This window comes from Bufo gargarizans, chromosome 11 (genome assembly GCF_014858855.1).
Source record: "Bufo gargarizans isolate SCDJY-AF-19 chromosome 11, ASM1485885v1, whole genome shotgun sequence".
Classification (NCBI taxonomy): Eukaryota; Metazoa; Chordata; class Amphibia; order Anura; family Bufonidae; genus Bufo; species Bufo gargarizans.
In genome coordinates, this window is record NC_058090.1 from 85,547,504 (window position 1) to 85,567,711 (window position 20,208).

A 20,208-nucleotide genomic window follows, 5' to 3' on the forward strand; every position below is an offset into this window, starting at 1 on the left:
CAATGAAAGAAATTGCATTAAATCTCCCCCATATGGTTGGTATCGCTGCTTCCTTAATGTCCTGCACTACTTAAATATCATGTAAATTATCCCCTACGTGAATGCCGTAAAAAAAAAAAATTCAACAAATTACAGAATTGCTCCCTTATACCTAGTTGCCAATGAAAAAAAGTAATAAGCGATCAAAAAAGCTATTACTTCAAAATGATAACTTCAAGCCGTCCCACAAAAATCAAGCCCTCACACAAGCTCCATAGAAAGGGGGAAAAAAAAAAGTTATGGGTCTTGAGAAGCAAAGATGCAATTTTTATTTATTTTTTTAAAAGCGGTTTTATTAAACAAAAGTAGTAACAGGAAAAAAAACTAAGATGTTATTTATACAGACAAATAAACACCATAAAAACTCAGTGGCAGTATTGCTGTTTTTCCCATTTCCCTTCTAGAAAGTTAATAAAAAGTTATTTAGAAAGTTGTGTACCTCAAAATGGCGCCATTAAAAACTACAACTTGTCCCACCAAAAAACAAGCCTCATACAGCTATACAGATGGAAAAATAAGTTTTATAGCTCTTGGAAGGAGACGATGAAAAAAGGAAGAAAAAGCTTAGTCAGTAAGGCCCAAAACAAGCTGGTCACTAAGGGGTTAATAAATGTCCCCTGGTATTTTTAGACACTATGCCCAGGTGTGATCTTAGGAGCATTCACATCTCCCCATCTAACAAATTGAGTCATTTTAGATTCACAGGCCGCTGGGCTGAATCACATGGTAGAAGTGTCCTTTTGGCACTTTGTGTTCCTTCATTTTAACCCCCACCCCCTCCCCCGGGTATGCATTTTGCAGCTTAGTGAGCAGACAATTTTTCAGTTTTTTGATATTTGCATTCCCAGAGCTATAATTTTATTTATTTTTTTCTGTCGATGTAGCCATTTGAGGGCTTGTTTTTTGCGGGACAAGTTGTTTTTAATGGTGCCATTTTGGAGTAGCACTCTGCAAACCAAATAAAGTACAAAAAAGTATTCTGATGCTAATGCTATGCTTATTAAGTAAACTTGATATTCTTAGCAAATACATTTTGTACAAAATTTGGGCCCGTCTGCCACACGTCACAGCGATTTCAGTAAGACAGGAACCTAACACTAAATTCTACCTATTATGTGCTATTTTGGTACCAAAAATGATAAAAATCTGAGAGGGCCCAGCATGCATGTGGAACCTGCACTCGCTGAATTTTTATGGTGGCCCACATGGCACATAACGGGTAGAATTTAGTGTTAGTGTCTTACAAACATCGTCTTGACGTGTGGCAGACGGGCCCAAATAATTTTGTACAAAATGTATTTGCCAATCTCAAATTTACTAAATAAGCGTATTAACATCACAATACGACATGAGGGTACGACTCCCTCCTGGCCTCCACAACGTTCATCCAGTGTGCCGTCCAGGAAATTGTAGCATCCCTGGCCAAATGCACTTGTCCATGTGTCCGTGGTTAAGTGGACCTTCCCAGTAATTGCGTTGGTCATGGCACGTGTGATGTTACGGGACACATGTTGGTGTAAGGCGGGCACGGCACACTTTGAAAAATAGTGGCGGCTGGGGACTGCGTGACACATGATGGCCGCCGACATCAGGCTGCAGAAGGCCTCAGTGTCCACAAGCCTTTATGGCAACATTTCCAGGGTCAGTAATTTAGATAGCTGCGCATTTAGTGCTATGGCCTGTGGGTGGGTGGCTGGGTATTTGTGCTTGCGTTCAAAGGCCTAGGGTAAAAACGATGCGCTGGGACACGGAGTGGATGTGGTTGCTGATGGTGCTTGCAAAGGTCCAGGTGCAGGGCCGGAGGCATCCGGGCCTGCACCTTCAACAGAGGATTGGCCAGCACGTAACACAGGGGAAAAGGAGGCAGTGGTGTGACCCACAGACAGATTGCGGACCCAGGCGTCCGGCCCACTTATTATAGTGCTTGAATAACATGTGGCAGATCATGCTGGTAGTGGTGAGGTTGCTAGTGCTCACGCCCCGCTCAATTTTGTTACGGCACAGGTTGCAAACTTCTATTCTTTTGTCTTATGCACTTGGCAAGGGAGATTTCCGCAAGGGGGTACTCTATGGAACAGTTGCAGGCCTGTTTAGTGTGGCCCACCTTCTCCCTTTTACCACCCCACTGACTCTTCCAGCCTGTTGCGGTGCAGCATATCCCTCCCCCTCTGTACTGCTGTCCTCTCTCGGCTTTTTTTACCTTCCCAGGTTGGGTCAGTGACTTTATCGTCCACCACCTCCTTTTCCACTTCCTCACTCTGCTCAACCTCCTGACTTGTTGACCTAACCACTACCTCAGTGATTGACAACTGTGTCTCATCCTCTTCATCAACTTGATACAGGCTTGAGACAGTAATTGTTGTTGAGCTATTGGATACTGTGTCTCATTATCATCATCCACCTCATTAAACACTTATTGCTGTTCTCCACAGTCATCTTCTTGTGACTGTGGATGCTCAATAGTTTGGGAATCAGAGGACAAGATCTATCCCTCTTCAAGCGGGCTTGGCAAGAGGGCCAAATCAAGGAATGGCGCTGAAAAGAGCTTGTTGGAATATCAGAGTGTGAGATTACTTGTTTGCCCAGACTCTCTATGGTGGGAGAAAGGGGGAACAGGGTAAAGATTGGGTTGACCAGACTCTTGGCTACTGAGACTGGACTCGGTGGAAGACAGGGTGGTGCTAAACCGACTGGAAGCATTATCTGCTGCAATCCAACCGACCACCTGTTCACACTGGTCTGACTTCAAGAGTGGTGTCTTGCGCTGCCCTGCAAACTGAGTAGGTATGGTGGATGATTTTTTTTCTTGTGCTCTGGCAGCAGGCACAGTTTTACCGTGCCCAGGGCCATGGCCTCTGCGTGCACAATCAGCATCACTGCCACTGCTTCGTCCCCAACATGGCTACGCATTACAGTGAGGGCAGTACTTGCCTACACGTATATTGGCTGCATAGCAGCCATGAAACGCGCGGAGAGGAGACTCTATCATTGCGCTCGAGCACATGTAAATCCAACTCGTGGAGAACTGGGTTCGTTACGAACTTTACAATGTATTTCTATCTCCACACAGTTCCAAATTTTACTTTTTTTTCGGTTGCATTTATTAAATGCTGTTGCATTGTTTTGTTTTTGCTGTTGAATTTATTATGGTTTTTATTAAAACCCGCATATAGAAAAAAGCACGGACCTATGTGCTCTCCAACGGCCCCGGCCACCAAAGAGGTTGGTGCTTATCCCTAAAATGTTCAAGCACAGCCACCACTAAGTGATCGTAACCAATAATAATGTGATTGAAAAATGTATCCAGCCAGCAAAGGAAGCAATCTGGATAATTATATATTTAGTGACTTGTATTAACTTCCCTGGAAGTGAGACAACCTCTTTAAAGTTTGTCGAATCAACTGAATCAAATTTTTTAAAACTTTGCTAATCACTGTTTACACCAAGCCACTTATTCTTCTGACAATCAACACTTGTGCGTGTAGTTTGGGCAGGCATTCTGACCCTCTCGGGGCATACATTTTGGACAGCAGAAAAACAATGATCCAGCACCTATAAAATTCTAGATTGGTCTTTATTTCTTGTTTACAGCAATACACGTACAGGGGAATGACACTGTCTGGACGTTGATGCAATTTGGACATTCTTATGTGTAGTGCTTTGAACAAGAAATAAAGATCCATTTGAAATTTTATTAGTGCTAGATCAACGTTTCTGCTGTGCCATCCGGGTCCGGATTTGGACCCATTCTGCTGTTTTCTTTATACTTTAATTATCTTGGACACTTAGTCCATAACATCTGCCTCATATTTTTGAAAGCTTTGGAATATGAAAAAGCATAACACATTTGCCGGTGCGGTATCTTTTTAAACACACTTTATCACCATCAAACATGCATTTACCTGTCACTTAGACATAATTTACTATAGCTGTCATTGCGTTAAAGAACTTGGGGACGAGAGAGGGAAAAATAAAAAAATAAAATAAATCTTAGATGACGAAAGGGGGTTATATACCAACTTTCAGGGCAATTGAAGCCACTTTGGTTTGGCCAGAATCGATTCAGGTTACAAACCTAACTTTTTGCAAAATGCAACAAACCTGAAACTAACCAAATCTCAAGTGGTTTATATATATATATATATATATATAGAGATATATATATATATATATATATATATATATAGAGATATATAGTTAGTACCTGGGTGAATAAAGGTTCACTTGTTTTTCTTCTATTGGAGTGCTGCTCATTTTTCTGGATATATATATATATATATATATATATATATATATATATATATATATATATATATATATATATATATATATATATATATATATAATTTATTTATTGCATTTTTGATTCTTTCTTAGCAAGTATAAATAAAACACAAAAATCAAACTTACCCAGGAATTATAACAAGTATGCAGAATATTTTACTGTATTAAATACAGTATATTGTCCCCCAGAATATTTATTTTCCAAATTGGCCAAACTCATCCTTTTTTTTTTTTTTTTTTTTTTTCCATAGTTAAATTTTAAAAGTTTTGTTTTATTTTTATATTCAATTCACCCAGGAAGTGAAAAAAAAAATCTATTTTCTTCAAGACGTGGAAAGATCAACATTAGTTTCACATAGCATTTTTCACAGGACACTGAGAACCTAGAAATAGAACAAGAAACACAAGTCAGTGGTCTTCGGCAAAGTAATACACAAGCATTGTAAACATAATCTAAATGTCTTCTCCTAGGTCGTCTGCAGTTTTTTTTTGCATTTTGCCCTGATGTCAAAGTTTGGTATCTGTAGGATTGCCCAATTGTTAAAGGATTAAATATGATGATGAGGATGTTTTGTGATGCACAGGGCCAGAGGGAACCTGTCTTTGGGCAATGTAATCCCTAGAATCTGTTGTTCTGCGAGCTGATTGGCTAAGAAGGTGGTCTGTTCCCACATATAAGGGAGGTATCTGAGAAAGATACAACAGAAAGCATCACAGAACAAGGATTCTCCCCTTAACAGCCTCCAGACCCAAACAAAGATGAATCCAAGCATTTCCATCATCTTTATCATCTGCCTGGTTGCTGCTTCTACAGGTTTACCCATCAAGGTGAGACTAATATAACATCTACTATCACTATAATCTATGTTCTAATTATATTATGGTCTATATATCTTTTTGTCACTCATCCTCCAACTGAATGTGTACACAATAATTTACATCAATGCCCAATCCACCCTTTAAAACCTTTTTCCAAACACTGGAAGTAATGGCATGTTTCTAAGATATGAAAGTCTTCCTGTTTGAAAGCATTTACTAGTTGAGCACTAAATATTTCAGATTTCCCTGCACACCAGCACTCCTATCCATTCGCTCTACTGGGAACCTCAGCACAGCCCCATTTACTTAACTAGAACTGGGTTGTAGTCCCATGTATGGCAGGTGGACAGAAATGCTGCAGTACAGAAGAAACTGACAAAGGGGCTGGGACACAACTCGTAACTAATTATGAATTCTTATGATGGTCATACTCCTTTGAGGTGGTTTCAGGGGAGTGTTTTTTCGTTTTTGTTTTTTAATCTAAAGGGGACAGAAATAACTCACCGCCACCAATCCTGAGCTTCCATCGCTTCAATGCTGTTCTTTATGCTTATCACTTCCTATCCCGGATATGCCAGGAAAATTCTGCTTATCCATTCACTGCCCTTAGTGGTAACCTGCCCCAGCCAATGACTGGGTGAGTGAGCCTTTCCTGGAATATTAGTGTGTGGAATCGGGACAGGAAGTGGGGTTCGGAGAAGTGTTGGAACAGAACAGTAGTGGCAGGGGTTTGGTTGTGGGGAGTCCTTTTTTACTAACCATTTCTGACTTTTATTTCAATGTCAAATCTCTAATGTTAAACAGCAATATCAGAATAATTGTGATCCTCTAGCCCAGGGATGCTCAACCTGTGGCCCTCAAGCTGTTGTAAAAAAACAACTCCCACCATGCCCTTGCCCTGCAGTAGGCTGATAGCTGTAGACTGTCTGGGCATGCTGGGAGATGTAGTTTTGCAATAGCTGGAGAAACGCAGGTTGAGCATCCCTGTTCTAGCAAATTAGTATTGTGTTTTAGTAAATTTTCATATAAAAGATGTGCTCTTGTGTAGAAGATTTGTGACAATGCTAAATGTTATGTAGTATAAAAGCAACAGATTTAACTATTGCAATAATCACATGAAAATATAATTTTATTCACAAATACAACTGTAAGTAACTATGATTTTTAGTTTAGAAGAAATATGCTATAAGCAGTTTCCCAGGTCCTGTCTGGCACTTCTACACAATGGTGTTTATAAGTGAAATAGGCTTAGTCACATTTAAAAATAAAATTGTCTATCATTGTTCTTCTCACTTAGGGGTGTAAAAGTCGGCCAACGTCGGGAAAAAATGTTGGTAAGTTTTCTGACACATTTCATCACTGTCATGTATGTTGACTCTTTTTAAAGGCTCAATGAGTTTTGTTAAGACTTTTTTAATATGAGGTTTTGATCGGTGGGGGTCTGAGTGATGAAATCTCCATATCTCAGTAGCTTGGGTGGAGATGAGTGGTTACAAATTGAGCCGATCAGATTTTGAACAGACAGAAGTCTGCTACTTTTTATAACTATGATTGACAATAAAATGGCCAAAGTTGGTAATTGCCTTCAACAATCTCATTTGGATGGCCGGTTTATCTATGTAGTTATTTGAAAGGAAAGGTTTGTACCACAAAATGTACTTGTAAACCTGTCAGCAGAATCGGCCTTAATAAACAAGGCATACTTCCCAGTGTGCCTTTAGATCCTGCTAATTAATTAGCTCGTTATTCTGCCCATTTAAATACAGTAGACTCTTCATTCATTGTTCTATTCTTCTTGTCTGAGTAGGTTAGAAAAAATTCCTCTGTTTTTTAATATATTTACAGGGAAAGCAGACAACACCGAAACAGAGGAACCTCTTGACGTCTTCTCCAAGATTCTTAAAGTGAACACAGGTAGGACTATGACATTTCCTCATTCCTTCATTGGCAGTATTTTCCCTGACAACATCCCAAGGTATTCATACACCTTAGACAGCTGATGGTCAAAAATTCCTTCCAGTCCCCTTTAAATATATACACTTAGGTTGGCATGTTTGGTTCAATGGATAGTGGAAAATAAGTAGCTGTCATAAACCTCTGGTGGTGGCTTTTGTCCCCACAAATACAAAGAATCAAACATGTTAAAATTCAGCTTGCCTGATCTGTCGACAGCATTTATTGGGTAACATCCATTAAACATTAAAGGTACATCCCAATAGTGCATTTGGTTGAATTCGGCCAAGTCGCTTTAACCCCCAGCATCAATGGTCATATAAATTCACTTATAAATCATATGGCCATGGGTTTCTTTTGGTGGGCATGGTTTGGCCTCATGTGCAAGCCATACTATTGAGCAATAACCTTAAGTGTTTCCTCCACTGAAATTGGTATCCTTGGCAGACTTTGATCTAGTGTACATGGATACCTATGGGGTTTACAGAATGCATAGCCATAAGATTGACCTATCGGTTTAAAAGGGGTGTTCTGTGAATAATTTTTGTAATTAATCAATACCTACACGGTTAATTTTCCTACTGCCCCAACATTGCGACATTGGTCACAAGTCTGTTTATTTCAGTGCCATCTACCACTGGCCTCAGTGGAATGACTGCTATAGCAATACCTTTTTTTCTACATTTGAAGAGACAGACGCCCAGCTTTTTACTGACTCCTCTTGATTCTTGACTAGAGGAACAGTGACAGTAGATACACCTACCATAAAACATGCACAGCCTCACAAATTGATGATGATTGTCCTCTTTTTGGACATTACACATGAAGTCCCATCTCACCTCTTTTTGCCAATACACATAAACCTATCATTGCATTTCATGGTATGATCCATCACCATTTGGAAGGAATTGTGCAGCCGTTCAGCCATTTTTACCTGTCTCCTAAAGCACTTTATACTTGGTGATCAAATCACTCACCAGCTGCCAGCATCTCCATTCTGGTTCCTTGGCTCTGTTCACCAATAACCCGGTCCCTGGCCTCTAAACTTCCAGATATTGTCATGTGCTCTACTGTGGCCAGACAATGGTCTCAGTGGTGACATGTCCACAAGCAAGATGTGACCCAGCAGTGGTGTGCCACTTGACTGGATGTTTAAAGATGGGGACTACAAGATTGTAGAAAGGAGCCATAGAGCCCGAATGGACTGGCAGGGGTCAGGTGAGTATAATTTTTTTCCTATGAGCTACTCATTGCTGGGGACAGTTAAAATGGTCAAAAGGCAGAACAATCCCTTATATGTTAGAAACCAATAAAAATCTAGAATGAGCACATGCAATATATTATTGTAGCTATTGAAATACAATGAAAGTCAATTGTTTTAGCAAATGATGCCCATGCAAAGTCTCTTTATTTACTGGCCCTATTATACCAGAAGATGATTGTGAGCGATGATCTGGCAGTGTAATACTGCCACTAATTAGTCTATGAAGGAGCAAATACTTGTTTATCTGGTAATTCAAATCTTTTAGCAGGTTTAAAGACCCTCATTTGTCGGCAGCAGATCGTGCTGTGTAATTGCGATCTGCTGAAGGCAAACAGTAATTCAGTATGATGACGAAAGATGGCATTAGTGATGGTTCGTTCCCATACTAAGGATGAGATTGTTGCAGTAATAGCAGCGCTCTCCTCCTCTAGCGAGCAGGTGATTGCTGGGAAGGAAAGCTTCTCATCTGACAATTGCCTGCTGAATCTTCACGTTTAATTTAAACCTACAGATCATGCTTATAGATATTTTCTTCTCTTCCAAAGGAATGGACAAAAGCACACACCCAATAGTCTATGGTGATGTAATGAAAAGGATGGGTCGTTATGCCACAAACCGTAACCGTTTATGGCCTAGATCTGCAGATGGAACTGTCCAAGTGCCATATACCTTATCTCCAGGTTACCGTAAGTTGCAGAGTTTCATACAACATTAAAATATACATTGATATTGGTGGTGACTTCCTAGAAATTCCAAGCTGATATTAATCACGTCATCTTTATTTGACTAGGTGTTGAATATCAGAATCTGTTCATGACCGCAATGCAGGAATTTGAATCCTTGACCTGTGTGCGCTTTATAAAGAGGACTGCAGAAGTAAATTACCTTGACATTATCTCATCTGATGGGTAAGTCATTTGCTTGCCTAGATGGGAAGGGGAACTCACTCATCCAGGGTCTATGAAAATATTTTTGGGCTTTAAAAGGTTTGTTCAACCATGGGGACCTTTTCTGCAGATCCCCCAAAGTGGTTGAACCCTCAACAGGAATTATTGTTGCCTTGCCCCTCAGGAACCTCAGATTTTGGGTCTTGCCACTACATCGGTTTTGATGTAGGTTATGTGGCAACTTGAACTATGATTTATTATACCCAATGGCTCATACTGGTCCCACCATCTAGTACATTCCCCTTTGTCTAACTTTGAGATAGTTCATGACTAGGGTGTGTTAGTTATTCTAATGACTATAGCGGAGGAGTTAATATTCAAACCATCAAAAACATAATTTGTGATGCTGTCAAGGAGCTTTGTTAGGTTCTGTACTTCATGAGCATTTTTAACTGACAATACTTCAATGATCAGGGCATATTCAAATTTCTGTTCCTAGGGCATGTTTAGAAGGGAGGCAGCCTTTTTTTTTTATATCTATTTATATCAAAGTGTGCTTGGTATTTGTTGGAGAAGGTCTTTCTGTTCCCAAACCCAAGTTCCTAGGCTAAGCCTAGCCCAGCTAAAACCCCCAAGAGAAGATGACAACTATTTGTATGCATTTGAGCCACACACAACGTACACAGGGAAAACATCTTCCCAAGCCCTCTAAACACATGTATGCTTGGTTGTGCTTTCATTAGGGAAGTGGATCAAACCGCTAGTAGACATCTTTGGTAGTGATGAGCGGCATAGGCAATATTCGAATTCGCGATATTTAGCAAATTTTTGGCTGAATATTCGCTATAAATTTGCAAATTTAGGAATTTGTGATCTCCAGTCATTTACTTGATTGCGAAAATCGGCAATGTAATATATTCGCGATAAAAATTTGCGATTTAGAATATTTGCGATCAACACTTGGGGGTAGACAACCTTCCTATTGGTTGCTAGGGATGTTGCTAAGTGCAGATATTCGCGATAAATTTGAGACTAGAATTTTGGCAATCAACACTTTTTTCCAATACTATTATATAGCTCTATATTCTAAATATTTGCAAGCTCTCGAAGTGGCGATATTCGTAATTAAAATTAGCGATTTGAATATTAGCACTCAACTCTAATCTTTGATAGCAGCGTAACCCGAAGATCAAATAAATAAGGCATTTTGAAATCCAACTTTTCAGTCATTCTCTTCCCCGATATCTGCCATAAAAGAAGTCTGATAACCAAGCATATTTGATGTCAGATTTCCATGAACAACCCCACTCTTGTCCATGTTTTTTATCTGATATCTTATTTAAATGAGCTGCAACACTAGACACGGCTATGATATGGCTCCTTTATTCTAATTCCTGTTAACCCCGTGATAAATCAGCATCATAGCTTCACTGCTTGCCCCTCATCAGTCTACAGCAATGTCAATTTATCCCTGAAACAGACTCCAGTAACCTGAGTCAGACCGGTTGTTAGGGGCCTTTTGCCCTGTATTCATATTCAAGAACTGTTGGAAAATCTAATTGTATAGTAATCCTTCAGCATGAAGTAACTTGCCTCTAAATGCATTTGTTTCTGGTATTTCAGTTGTTCATCCTATGTTGGACAAAATGGAGGAGCTCAACCTGTACGTTTATTAGCTCCTGGTTGTATGTCCAGAGGAATAATACAACATGAGTTAAACCACGCCTTGGGATTTCAACATGAAAATAGCCGGTCTGATCGTGGCAGCTACATCACCGTAAATTACAGAAACGTCAAACCAGGTACCGTGTACATCCACACACATCACGTCCCAACATCCAATATAACACTCAGATATTCTAATCTAATATTATGGTGCAATTCAACATAAAAATTTACCAAAACAATACAAAATAGTTTATTTTTCAATGAAAATAAAATATTCCAGATATTCTTTGAATAGGAATTTAACGAACATTGTGAATCTGACTACTTTGACTATGTCCTCATAAATCACAAATTGGATCAGGTCATTAAAAATTGCCTAATTTTGATTATTTTTTAATTCTTGACCTGCTCGGCTCAGGTGAAGATTTAAAAATTGTCCTCCCCTTCTCTTACCTGAATCTGCCCTTAGGGAGTACAAGTAAACCCCCATACACATCAGATGATAGATTTATCCTGCCAAAGTTGTTGACTTTGACTGACAAGGAACTAAAGTTTATGCAGATTTAGCATCAGCAAATAGTAAAAAAAAAGAATAATTAGAAAAAATACTTAATGAAAAAATATTTCCAAAAAATGAAATAAAATCGGGATCTATTTTTTACCTTTTTATCTATTTTTTTTAAACCGTTATAAATTATGAAATGCAATTTTTTTTTTTCTGAATGAGAATATCTATATTCTTCACATTGTAACTAATCATTTTTTATTTTTTCCCCCCCAGGGATGGAGAACAATTTTGACATACAGGACGGCACTACCTTAGGTCTCCCATATGATTATACCTCGGTGATGCATTACGACAAGTAAGTGTATTAGGATGTGTGTAAGGTGAACCGTGGTGGATAACTGACCTAAGGTTCCCATACACCTTCGCTAGTGGTCAGCCAAATGCCATAGACCTATACAGTCAGCTGTGTTTTCAACTGGCAGAGAGGAGAAAGCCATGTGCCGACATATCTGGCAGGAGCTTATCTCCTAGAGCAGGCATGCTCAACTTGCGGCCCTCCAGCTGTTGCAAAACTACAACTCCCAGCATGCTCGAACAGCCTAGAGCAGGGCATTGTGGGAGTTGTAGTTTTACAACAGCTGGAGGAGCAAGCCTGTCCTAGAGGAAAGGGTCAGGGATTGAAATTCAATATCATCTGTCAAAGGTTTTTATATTTTTAAGAGAAGGAAAACATAACTAGATATATATTTGGTATTACTGTAATCATACTGTCCCAGAATAAGGTCATGTCAATTTGGCACATATAGTGACCACTATAATATCCAAAAACCTTGGGTAGAATTTTTTATTTTTTCAATTTCACCCCACATTGTTTTATATTTTTCAATACAAGACATGGTAAATTAAATGGTATAATTAAAAATACAACTTGCCCCACAAAACTAAGCCCTCATATAGCTCTGTGAGCAAATTATGTAAAGTTAAGGGTTTTGGACAGTAGAAAGGAAAAAAAATCTCAAAAAATAAAAACTGATCCAGTCCTTAGGCGTTTAACTAATATTTAATTTAAGCTGCATCACACATCCGTGTTTGTGAGCCAAAACCAGGACTGGAGCTGCACAGACATTAGGTGTAAGGGAAAGATCTGCTCCTGTTCTGTTTAGAGCCGCCCCTGGTTTTAGCTCACAATCACTGATGGAAATCACTGACCAAAATACTGATCTATGAAGGAGGCATTAGGGCCATCTTAACCAGGCTTTACCATATAGGCACGAATTATCTGAAAATTACCTATTTATTCTCACTAACGTATTTGATATAAGTGTTTCTCATTATTTCTAAGATAAATTTCCCTAAACAAACTTCCAAATATCTATTTAAAGAATTATTTGTTAAAAAAAGGAGGGTTATCCCTTTATTCAAGGCCTTCAGCTTTTAGCCAGAATAAAAATCGCTAAAAGGTGCATGCTGTGGTCTGCAATAATCATGATGTCCATACATTAGGTCATCAATATCAGATTGGTGGTGGCCACCACCCAGAATACCGCCCCTCCCCCTTTACCAGTTGCTTTGGGCGGTCATGGCACTGGAGACTATACGGAGCAGGAGGCAGATGGCTTTCTACATGGGGATACTGCAGCTCGGATCCCTCTTCTTCCACAAGGAAGGGAAGATTGGACTGACTGCCGCCTCTGTTATTTATTGATAGATTTATATTCATATGAACAGGTTCAGTGCATTAAACAGAATAATGTGAGAAGACCTGACCAGTAGACCTGGATTATATATTTCACTAACTATCTCTATAACCTACACTACTCCCTGCACTAGACCCTAACTAATCTATACTATCTAACACTAACTATATGGATTATATATTTCACTAACTATCTATATAACATACACTACTCCCTGCACTGGACCCTATCAGCTATTCATCTACACAATTCCCTATTACTATCTAACACTAACTATCAGGATTATTTATATGCGATTTGGAATGTAATTTGAAAAAGCACAGCACAGTGTTCAAGCTCCTCTGTCTCACATGAAACTCCACAAAATGGCTGCTGGGGAGGGTCTGAATTTATATAGTGAAGTCCAGACACGTTGTTTAACCACCCTCTAGAGACATGGGATGTACCCCCTGGGGCTATCAATATGAAAGAAAACTATAATAATCATTTTCCACTAGGTTTGCTTTTGCTATTGATCCAAATCTACCCACCATCAGCACCATTCCTAATCCAAATGTGCAGGTTGGACAAAGAGATGGCCTCAGTGTCCTGGACGTGGAAAAAATTAACAAATTCTATAATTGTGGTGAGTATCATTTATAAACTACAGTAACAATGAAGTTTCAGTTGATATAGGTTCCAAATGAAAATGTTTTCAAAGTACTACAAGCAGAGTCTGTAGAGGAGGGTTTAAAGGGAATGTGTCATCAAAGAAGGATTTCGTTTTTATATTAACTCTATATTTTTTTGAATTTTTGGTCTTTTATATTTGATGCTTTGTGTCAGTATGTGTGTATATGTGTGTGTGTGTGTGTGTGTGTGTATATATAATTTATTTTAGGCCACAGTTTTCACACGGTTTGTCTAAAGGGCTCTTTACACGAGCCGACAATTGAGCAGATTATCGCTATTACTAGTAACGCTCATCAGCGATGATGTTGCGGTGTAAATGTACTGCTGGTTACTCCATGAATGAGCGAAACACCCGTTCATCAGGTAATTGGATCTTTTGTGCAGCACAAAAGGGGCATAATTTCCCAGTGGCAGATTGAGCTATGTAAACACGATCTGCTGCCGAGAAACAACGAGACAGTATGGGGAAGAGCGACGGCATTGGTGATTGCTCCTCTCCATACTCTGGAGGAGATCGAGTTAAAGGGTTTTGCCACCTTAATATGTTAATTATATAATTTTATTACAAAAATGCTCCATTTGATAGGCATTCTCTGTACTTATAATGGTACCAGTCGGTGTTTAACCTGTATAGTAATGTCTACGTCCACCTACTGTGCTGGACACGCACATGGTTATTTCCATCCTTCAACTGCCACCAGTCAGATATACTATTATAGGCTGTGACAGTTACAAGGACAGAGATGTAGGAGAAACTGCACACCTCCTGAGAGCTGTTATAGGGAGAGAGCTGCAGCAAAAAACACCCCACTCAGTTAATATTTGTTTTTGTCAGATGTTTCCAGTAGGCTGTTCAATACTCCAGGTGAAGGATTCTCCTCTGCAAACTATCCAAACAATTATCCAGACAACATGAACTTTGCATTTTTGATCAGAACCCCAGATAGACAAGTGAGTATGACCAAAAGTTTTGCAAAAAAAATAAAAAATAATCCACAAAGGCATCATTTTGAAGCTCCTATGTCTTCATGCCAAATCTGTAAATTATCCTCATTTGTAATACTGTTGTCTGCTTACGTGGTAGAAGGACACTTGGGCCCTCTTAAAATCAAAGGTCCTAGTGTGACTGGTACCTCTGACCTCACTGTAGTGTACTGTTATATAACGTATAAATATAGAGAAACTATAGGTTCCTCAAAGTCCCTTCAGCTTCTTAATTAGACAATAGTAGTACAAATAGTACCTGGTAGGGTTATTTATAAATTCTGCATTGGGGCCAGGAGCCTACGACTTTATTAATGATGATCATTCATGGACAGAGGGTTAGTCTTTTTTTTTATTTTTTTTATAGAAGTTAGATGATGAGGGATCAGATACTATAATGTTGATGATCAATGTCTTAAACAAAAATTCTAATAAAAATGACCATGTATAAGCCAAACCATAGTTTGGTAGTTGTTGAGCATCTTGATGTTATGTTGCTGTTTTTGTTGCATAAATCATTCTTGTGTAGATGCTGAGACTGGTGTTGTAGCTCAAGCCCATTCACTTGAATGTGACTACACTGTAGGACCAGATGCATTCTGTATGTGCAGTCATCAGACGCATGGCAAGGGGTCCCTTAAAGTATATGTTTTTTTTATGACGCCAGTTGCAGTGAAGCAACAAGGGTACAGGGCCCCTTCTAATGATACTGTAAATGGTACCCAGGTGTAGGAATGCCAGAGTGGTGTAGGGTAGCCTAAACTTCCCTTAATGTTTTGTGCACGTGTCACGGTGCTCCTACCTGGATACGGTTGATGCCAGGCGTTGCCCTCCGAAAGCAGAGAAAGAGGTAATTGAATGGTGGGATGGAGAATAAAATAAGTCCAGACTTTATAATAAAGTTGAAAGCGGCTTTACTTGCCATAAACGTTTCTCCAAACAGTTTGCAGACTTCATCTTGGTCCCCAGCAGGCTTTGGCATTAACTGTGGCAGGCAAACTCCTCTCTGCTTTGTCTGTTGCTGTCTGGCTCTGCTGTGCTGACAGGATAGCTGTACAATTTAGCTTTCTCTGGATGCTGCAACTTCTCTCTTGTGGACTGGCTCTAAAATCTGCTATACCAGGGAGTCTCTCTGTCCTGGCTCCTGAGGCTCGAAGCTTCTTCCTCCACATCCAGCTGAGCTGAAGATGCTCCAGCTTGCCTGGGCAAGGCACTTCCAACAGGAACACACACCTGCTGCACACCCTTCCTTGGCAGGGGGTAAACTGGAACCTTCCCGTAGCAGGGGGTAAGCTAGACTAACTCTAAACTAAAACTCCTCCCTCCCTCCCTGCAGCAAGTGAAAAACACACAGAGGGGGGTGTTAGAATGGAAAGGAAAGCTCCACGCTATATAACTGTAGCTCTGCCGTTTATGCTGCCACCTACTGTTGAACCAGGCACATTACATGATAACACAACAGTTGCAAAATAGGAGATGCACATTATATGGGACCTGCAATTAAATACACAGGCTGACACGAGGAGACAGCAGCAGGGTGCAGAAGTGGTAATGCACCTCTGGGGCGTTACATATGCAGGATTAATGCTGGTCCCAGAAGAAAGACTGCTTTACGATATGAAAATGTTATAATGGTGTTCTTTGCCTTTATTTAGGTTTCCTTGAGATTTGATGTCTTCAAACTTCAGAGCTCTCCTGATTGTTCGTCAGACTATGTAAGGATCTTTGATGGACCTAGTAGAAGATCTCCACTTCTCCTGAACAACACTTGTGGCAGCTCACAAATACCCACAATAATTGGTTCCACCAACCAGATGCTGATGGAATTTGTTAGCGATGGCTCAAATTCATCTAGTGGATTCAGTGCTTCGTATAAGACAGGTGAGGATCAAGGAAATGGAGGTCAGATTAACAGTATGTATGTGCTCATTATACACCACAATACTGTATACCATATTATAGAGAGATAGTATAACAGAAGCACTTCATTCTTTGTTTTCAGATTTTTGATAGTGGCTTTCGAGCTCCACTTTATAGCTCTGCTCTATAAAGTTATTTAACAAAGACCTTATTTAATTTGACATTTTTAGTATTTCATATATTTGATGTCTTCTACTCATTACTATACTCCTAACATTTATATTGCTTCCTTTTAGTGCAATGTGGAGGAACTTTTTTTGCGGCAACAAATAACATCACATCTCCAGGTTATTCTTCAGGGTCCTACTTGCCCAACCTGAACTGTTATTTTACTATACATGCACCTACCGGATACAAGGTGATTAAATATCAGATCTCGAAGGTCTAAGCTTCATTATTCTTACTGTGGTTTTCCAAGACTTTGATACTGATGACCAATCTTCAGGATATGTTCATTGATATCAGAAACCCAGAAAACCCCTTTAATTCTGTGTCATTATTCTCACATCTGGCCGGACATTTTCTCCCTCTTATTTCCATAGATTTCCCTAAATGGAACATTTGATATAGAGTCAGCTATATATTGCTATGCCGATAGCCTGCTCGTCTATGGCAGTGGGGAGGAGGGCGAGTCACCCACAAACACATTTTGTGGCACAGGCTTAATTTCGATGACTTCAACTGGTAATAAAATTCTCCTTAATTTCCAAACTGATGGCGGCTATCAGAGAAAAGGATTCCGGCTGACGTACACCATCTGTGAGTAACTTTTATTTTTTATTTTTTTTAAAGCTTTACATTTTTTTAATATAATTGTGATATAAAGGCTTTTGACAGCCAGTATCGATCAATAGATTTTCCAATGCATTGAGAGGAGATTTCTCAAACTGGTGTAAAGTAGAACTGGCTTAGTTGCCCATAGCAACCAATCAGTCTTCCTTTCATTTCAAAGAACTCCTTTGGGAAATGAAAGGTTGAATCTGATTGGTTGCTGTGGGAAACTAATCCAGTTCTACTTTACGCCAGTTTTGATAAAGCTCCCCAAATAGGTCAGATTTATTTGAGTTTTTTTCACAGCTCTTGAGGTGTAAAAAAGTTGGAAATGATGACGCACACCATATTTGGGCCATTGTTTTGAGTTTCTTGCTACTTTGCCAAGTGACAAGACAATGGTGGAGCTTAGAGGGACGTGTCAGATTTAGTATAATGGAAACTAGCGAATATTTTAGCTTATAACCGTACCAGATTTAGCTTCTGGCACATGAAAAGATGGAAGAGGGGCCAAACTTATTAAAGGGTCACGAAGCTTTTACAAAAATTGACATCTCAAAGGTTTTGATCAGTGGGGGTCTGAGTTCTGAGACCCCCACCAATGGCAAGAGTGAGGATCGGGAAGCACTCACATGGCGCGCACTCTCTCCTCGCTGCAGGAGGTGGTATTGATCTACAGTAGGATTTTGCTATGTTTATATCTTTGCCTTTTAGTGTATGTACTTTAATTTCTCAAGGTATGATGGATTTGATCTAAAAAAATGCAATGATTAGCAGAGCAAAAAGTGATTGTGGGAACATACATAACTGGATGTTAGTGGTCTGCGTGACACCCCTATGGGTGTCACTGTTTGATGTATGAATTACCATTAAGAACACAAAAAAGGCAAAGAATTCAAAAACTGTTTACTGTATCACAAAACAGAGAATATTTTACTACAAATGAAGTGACAACATTGTATGTGAAATCTAGTGTAAAACATTAAAATGTTTATGCTTTTTACAGTCAAGGAAACCTGAACACGAAATTGAAGAAATTTATTTGATTGCTCGAACAATGGCGACTCGTTTTGTGTGTGTGTGTATATATTTAAAATATATTTGAGAATTGTATGCTTATCCTAAACCCAGAATGTGTTTTTCAGTGTTAATTTTTATATTTTTCTTAACTCCGAATATGGCTTTCAATGCATTGCTCAATAAACTTGGCTTTTCAGTTTTTTCAAAATAATGTGTGTATTGTATATTTGTCATCAACATAATTAGAGATTAACAAAGTTTAGAAAAATTTGATTTTGGTGCGTCTCCGAATTTCACAAAGTAATTAGATTTGTGACAATTACTTTGGCACGGGGAGCATTTTTTTTGTATGTAGCGGGCGCAAAGATGGGGAACGGCAATCACGACCCCCCCCCACCCCCCCCCATTAGTGGCATCTGAGGCTATAATTTAGGCCTTTTAGGTGTTCATCAGGGTAAAAATACTCTCCTTGTCTCTTTGCTCACGCAGAGGCCATTGTTGCGCGAAATAGTGACGTCATTACTGATGTCGTCACGGAGTTAGACCAGAGCGCTGGTGTGGTGATGTCATACATCACATCGCTCAAGAAATTACATGGTTTCTGCATTTCAAGATGGTAGCGACGACCTCTTTAGGTGGAAATGAATGAAATGAGTGTATTTATTTATTTATTTTTTTAAGCCATTTCAGGGAAAAATGATTCATTACCTGGAAGCGCAGAGAAATTCGGCTTCACAACTAATCAAATTTTTCCTGAAATTTTGAGCTGATTCAATTAGCTCAACAATTGTTGGTCAAGGACCAAGGTGCTTGTGTGCTCTGGTGCTCGAGTAGAACACTTCCCGATGCTCGGGTGCTCTACAGAGCACCCGAGCACAATGGACGTTAATGGGAGAACCCAAGCATTAAATCAGGCACCCATGCTCTGAATAGGGCAGGGTGTCTAGACTCTAGTTTGGCTTAGGAGTCCCTGCTCTGACTCCATATATAGCTTTGTCCATATATGAAGTCAGTGCTTGGGGACACCCAGTGTATTTAAATCTAATTTAGCCTATTTCTGAAAAGCTTTGGTCGGATTCAAACTCACAACCTTCTACATTACAGCCAAAAATCTTATCCACTACACTATAGAGCTGCATAGCCAGTTGCTTTAAAAGGAAGTATTCCTTTATAGCAGAAGTCTCATATATATATATATATATATATATATATATATATTTTTTTTTTACTATAGTGTAGTGGTTAAGATTATTGGCTATAATGCAGAAGGTTGTGAGTTTAAATCCTGTCAAAAAAGGAGGCAAAATTTTATATAAACATATGTTTTTAGCCATAATATATTTACATATATATTTAGAATATATAGTAGTTTCCCACATGTGTGTGTATATGTGTGTGTATGTGTATATATATATATATATATATATATATATATATATATATATATATATATATATATATATCTATATATTCTATATATATATATATTCTATATCTATCTATCCATCCAAAGAAATGAGGCAGCACTTCCAGATTTCAGTGGCAGGGTTTATTCCCAGCAACGTTTCGGCCTACTCAATGAGGCCTTTGTCAAGCTACACAACAGTGCATACTACTGGGTATATATAAACCTAGTGTTGCTAAAAAGCAACCATAGAATGCCCAATATATTTAAAAATATAAATACCTTTATGTCATAAATTGATCAAAATTCATAAATAT

At 39.1% G+C, this 20,208-nt stretch overlaps 1 protein-coding gene across 1 annotated transcript; it reads left to right on the forward strand.

The window, feature by feature from the left end:
* Positions 1–5,082: 5,082 nt before the first annotated feature.
* On the forward strand, positions 5,083–18,550 carry LOC122921384 (embryonic protein UVS.2-like). Its single transcript, XM_044271363.1, has 13 exons — positions 5,083–5,151; positions 6,440–6,476; positions 6,988–7,056; positions 8,905–9,045; positions 9,150–9,267; positions 10,870–11,048; positions 11,696–11,777; positions 13,617–13,744; positions 14,627–14,742; positions 16,431–16,656; positions 16,932–17,053; positions 17,238–17,454; positions 18,473–18,550. The coding sequence occupies exons 1-13, from the start codon at positions 5,083–5,085 to the stop codon at positions 18,484–18,486; spliced, it is 1,518 nt and encodes a 505-aa protein (XP_044127298.1). The 3' UTR covers positions 18,487–18,550.
* The last annotated feature ends 1,658 nt before the right edge of the window (positions 18,551–20,208 follow it).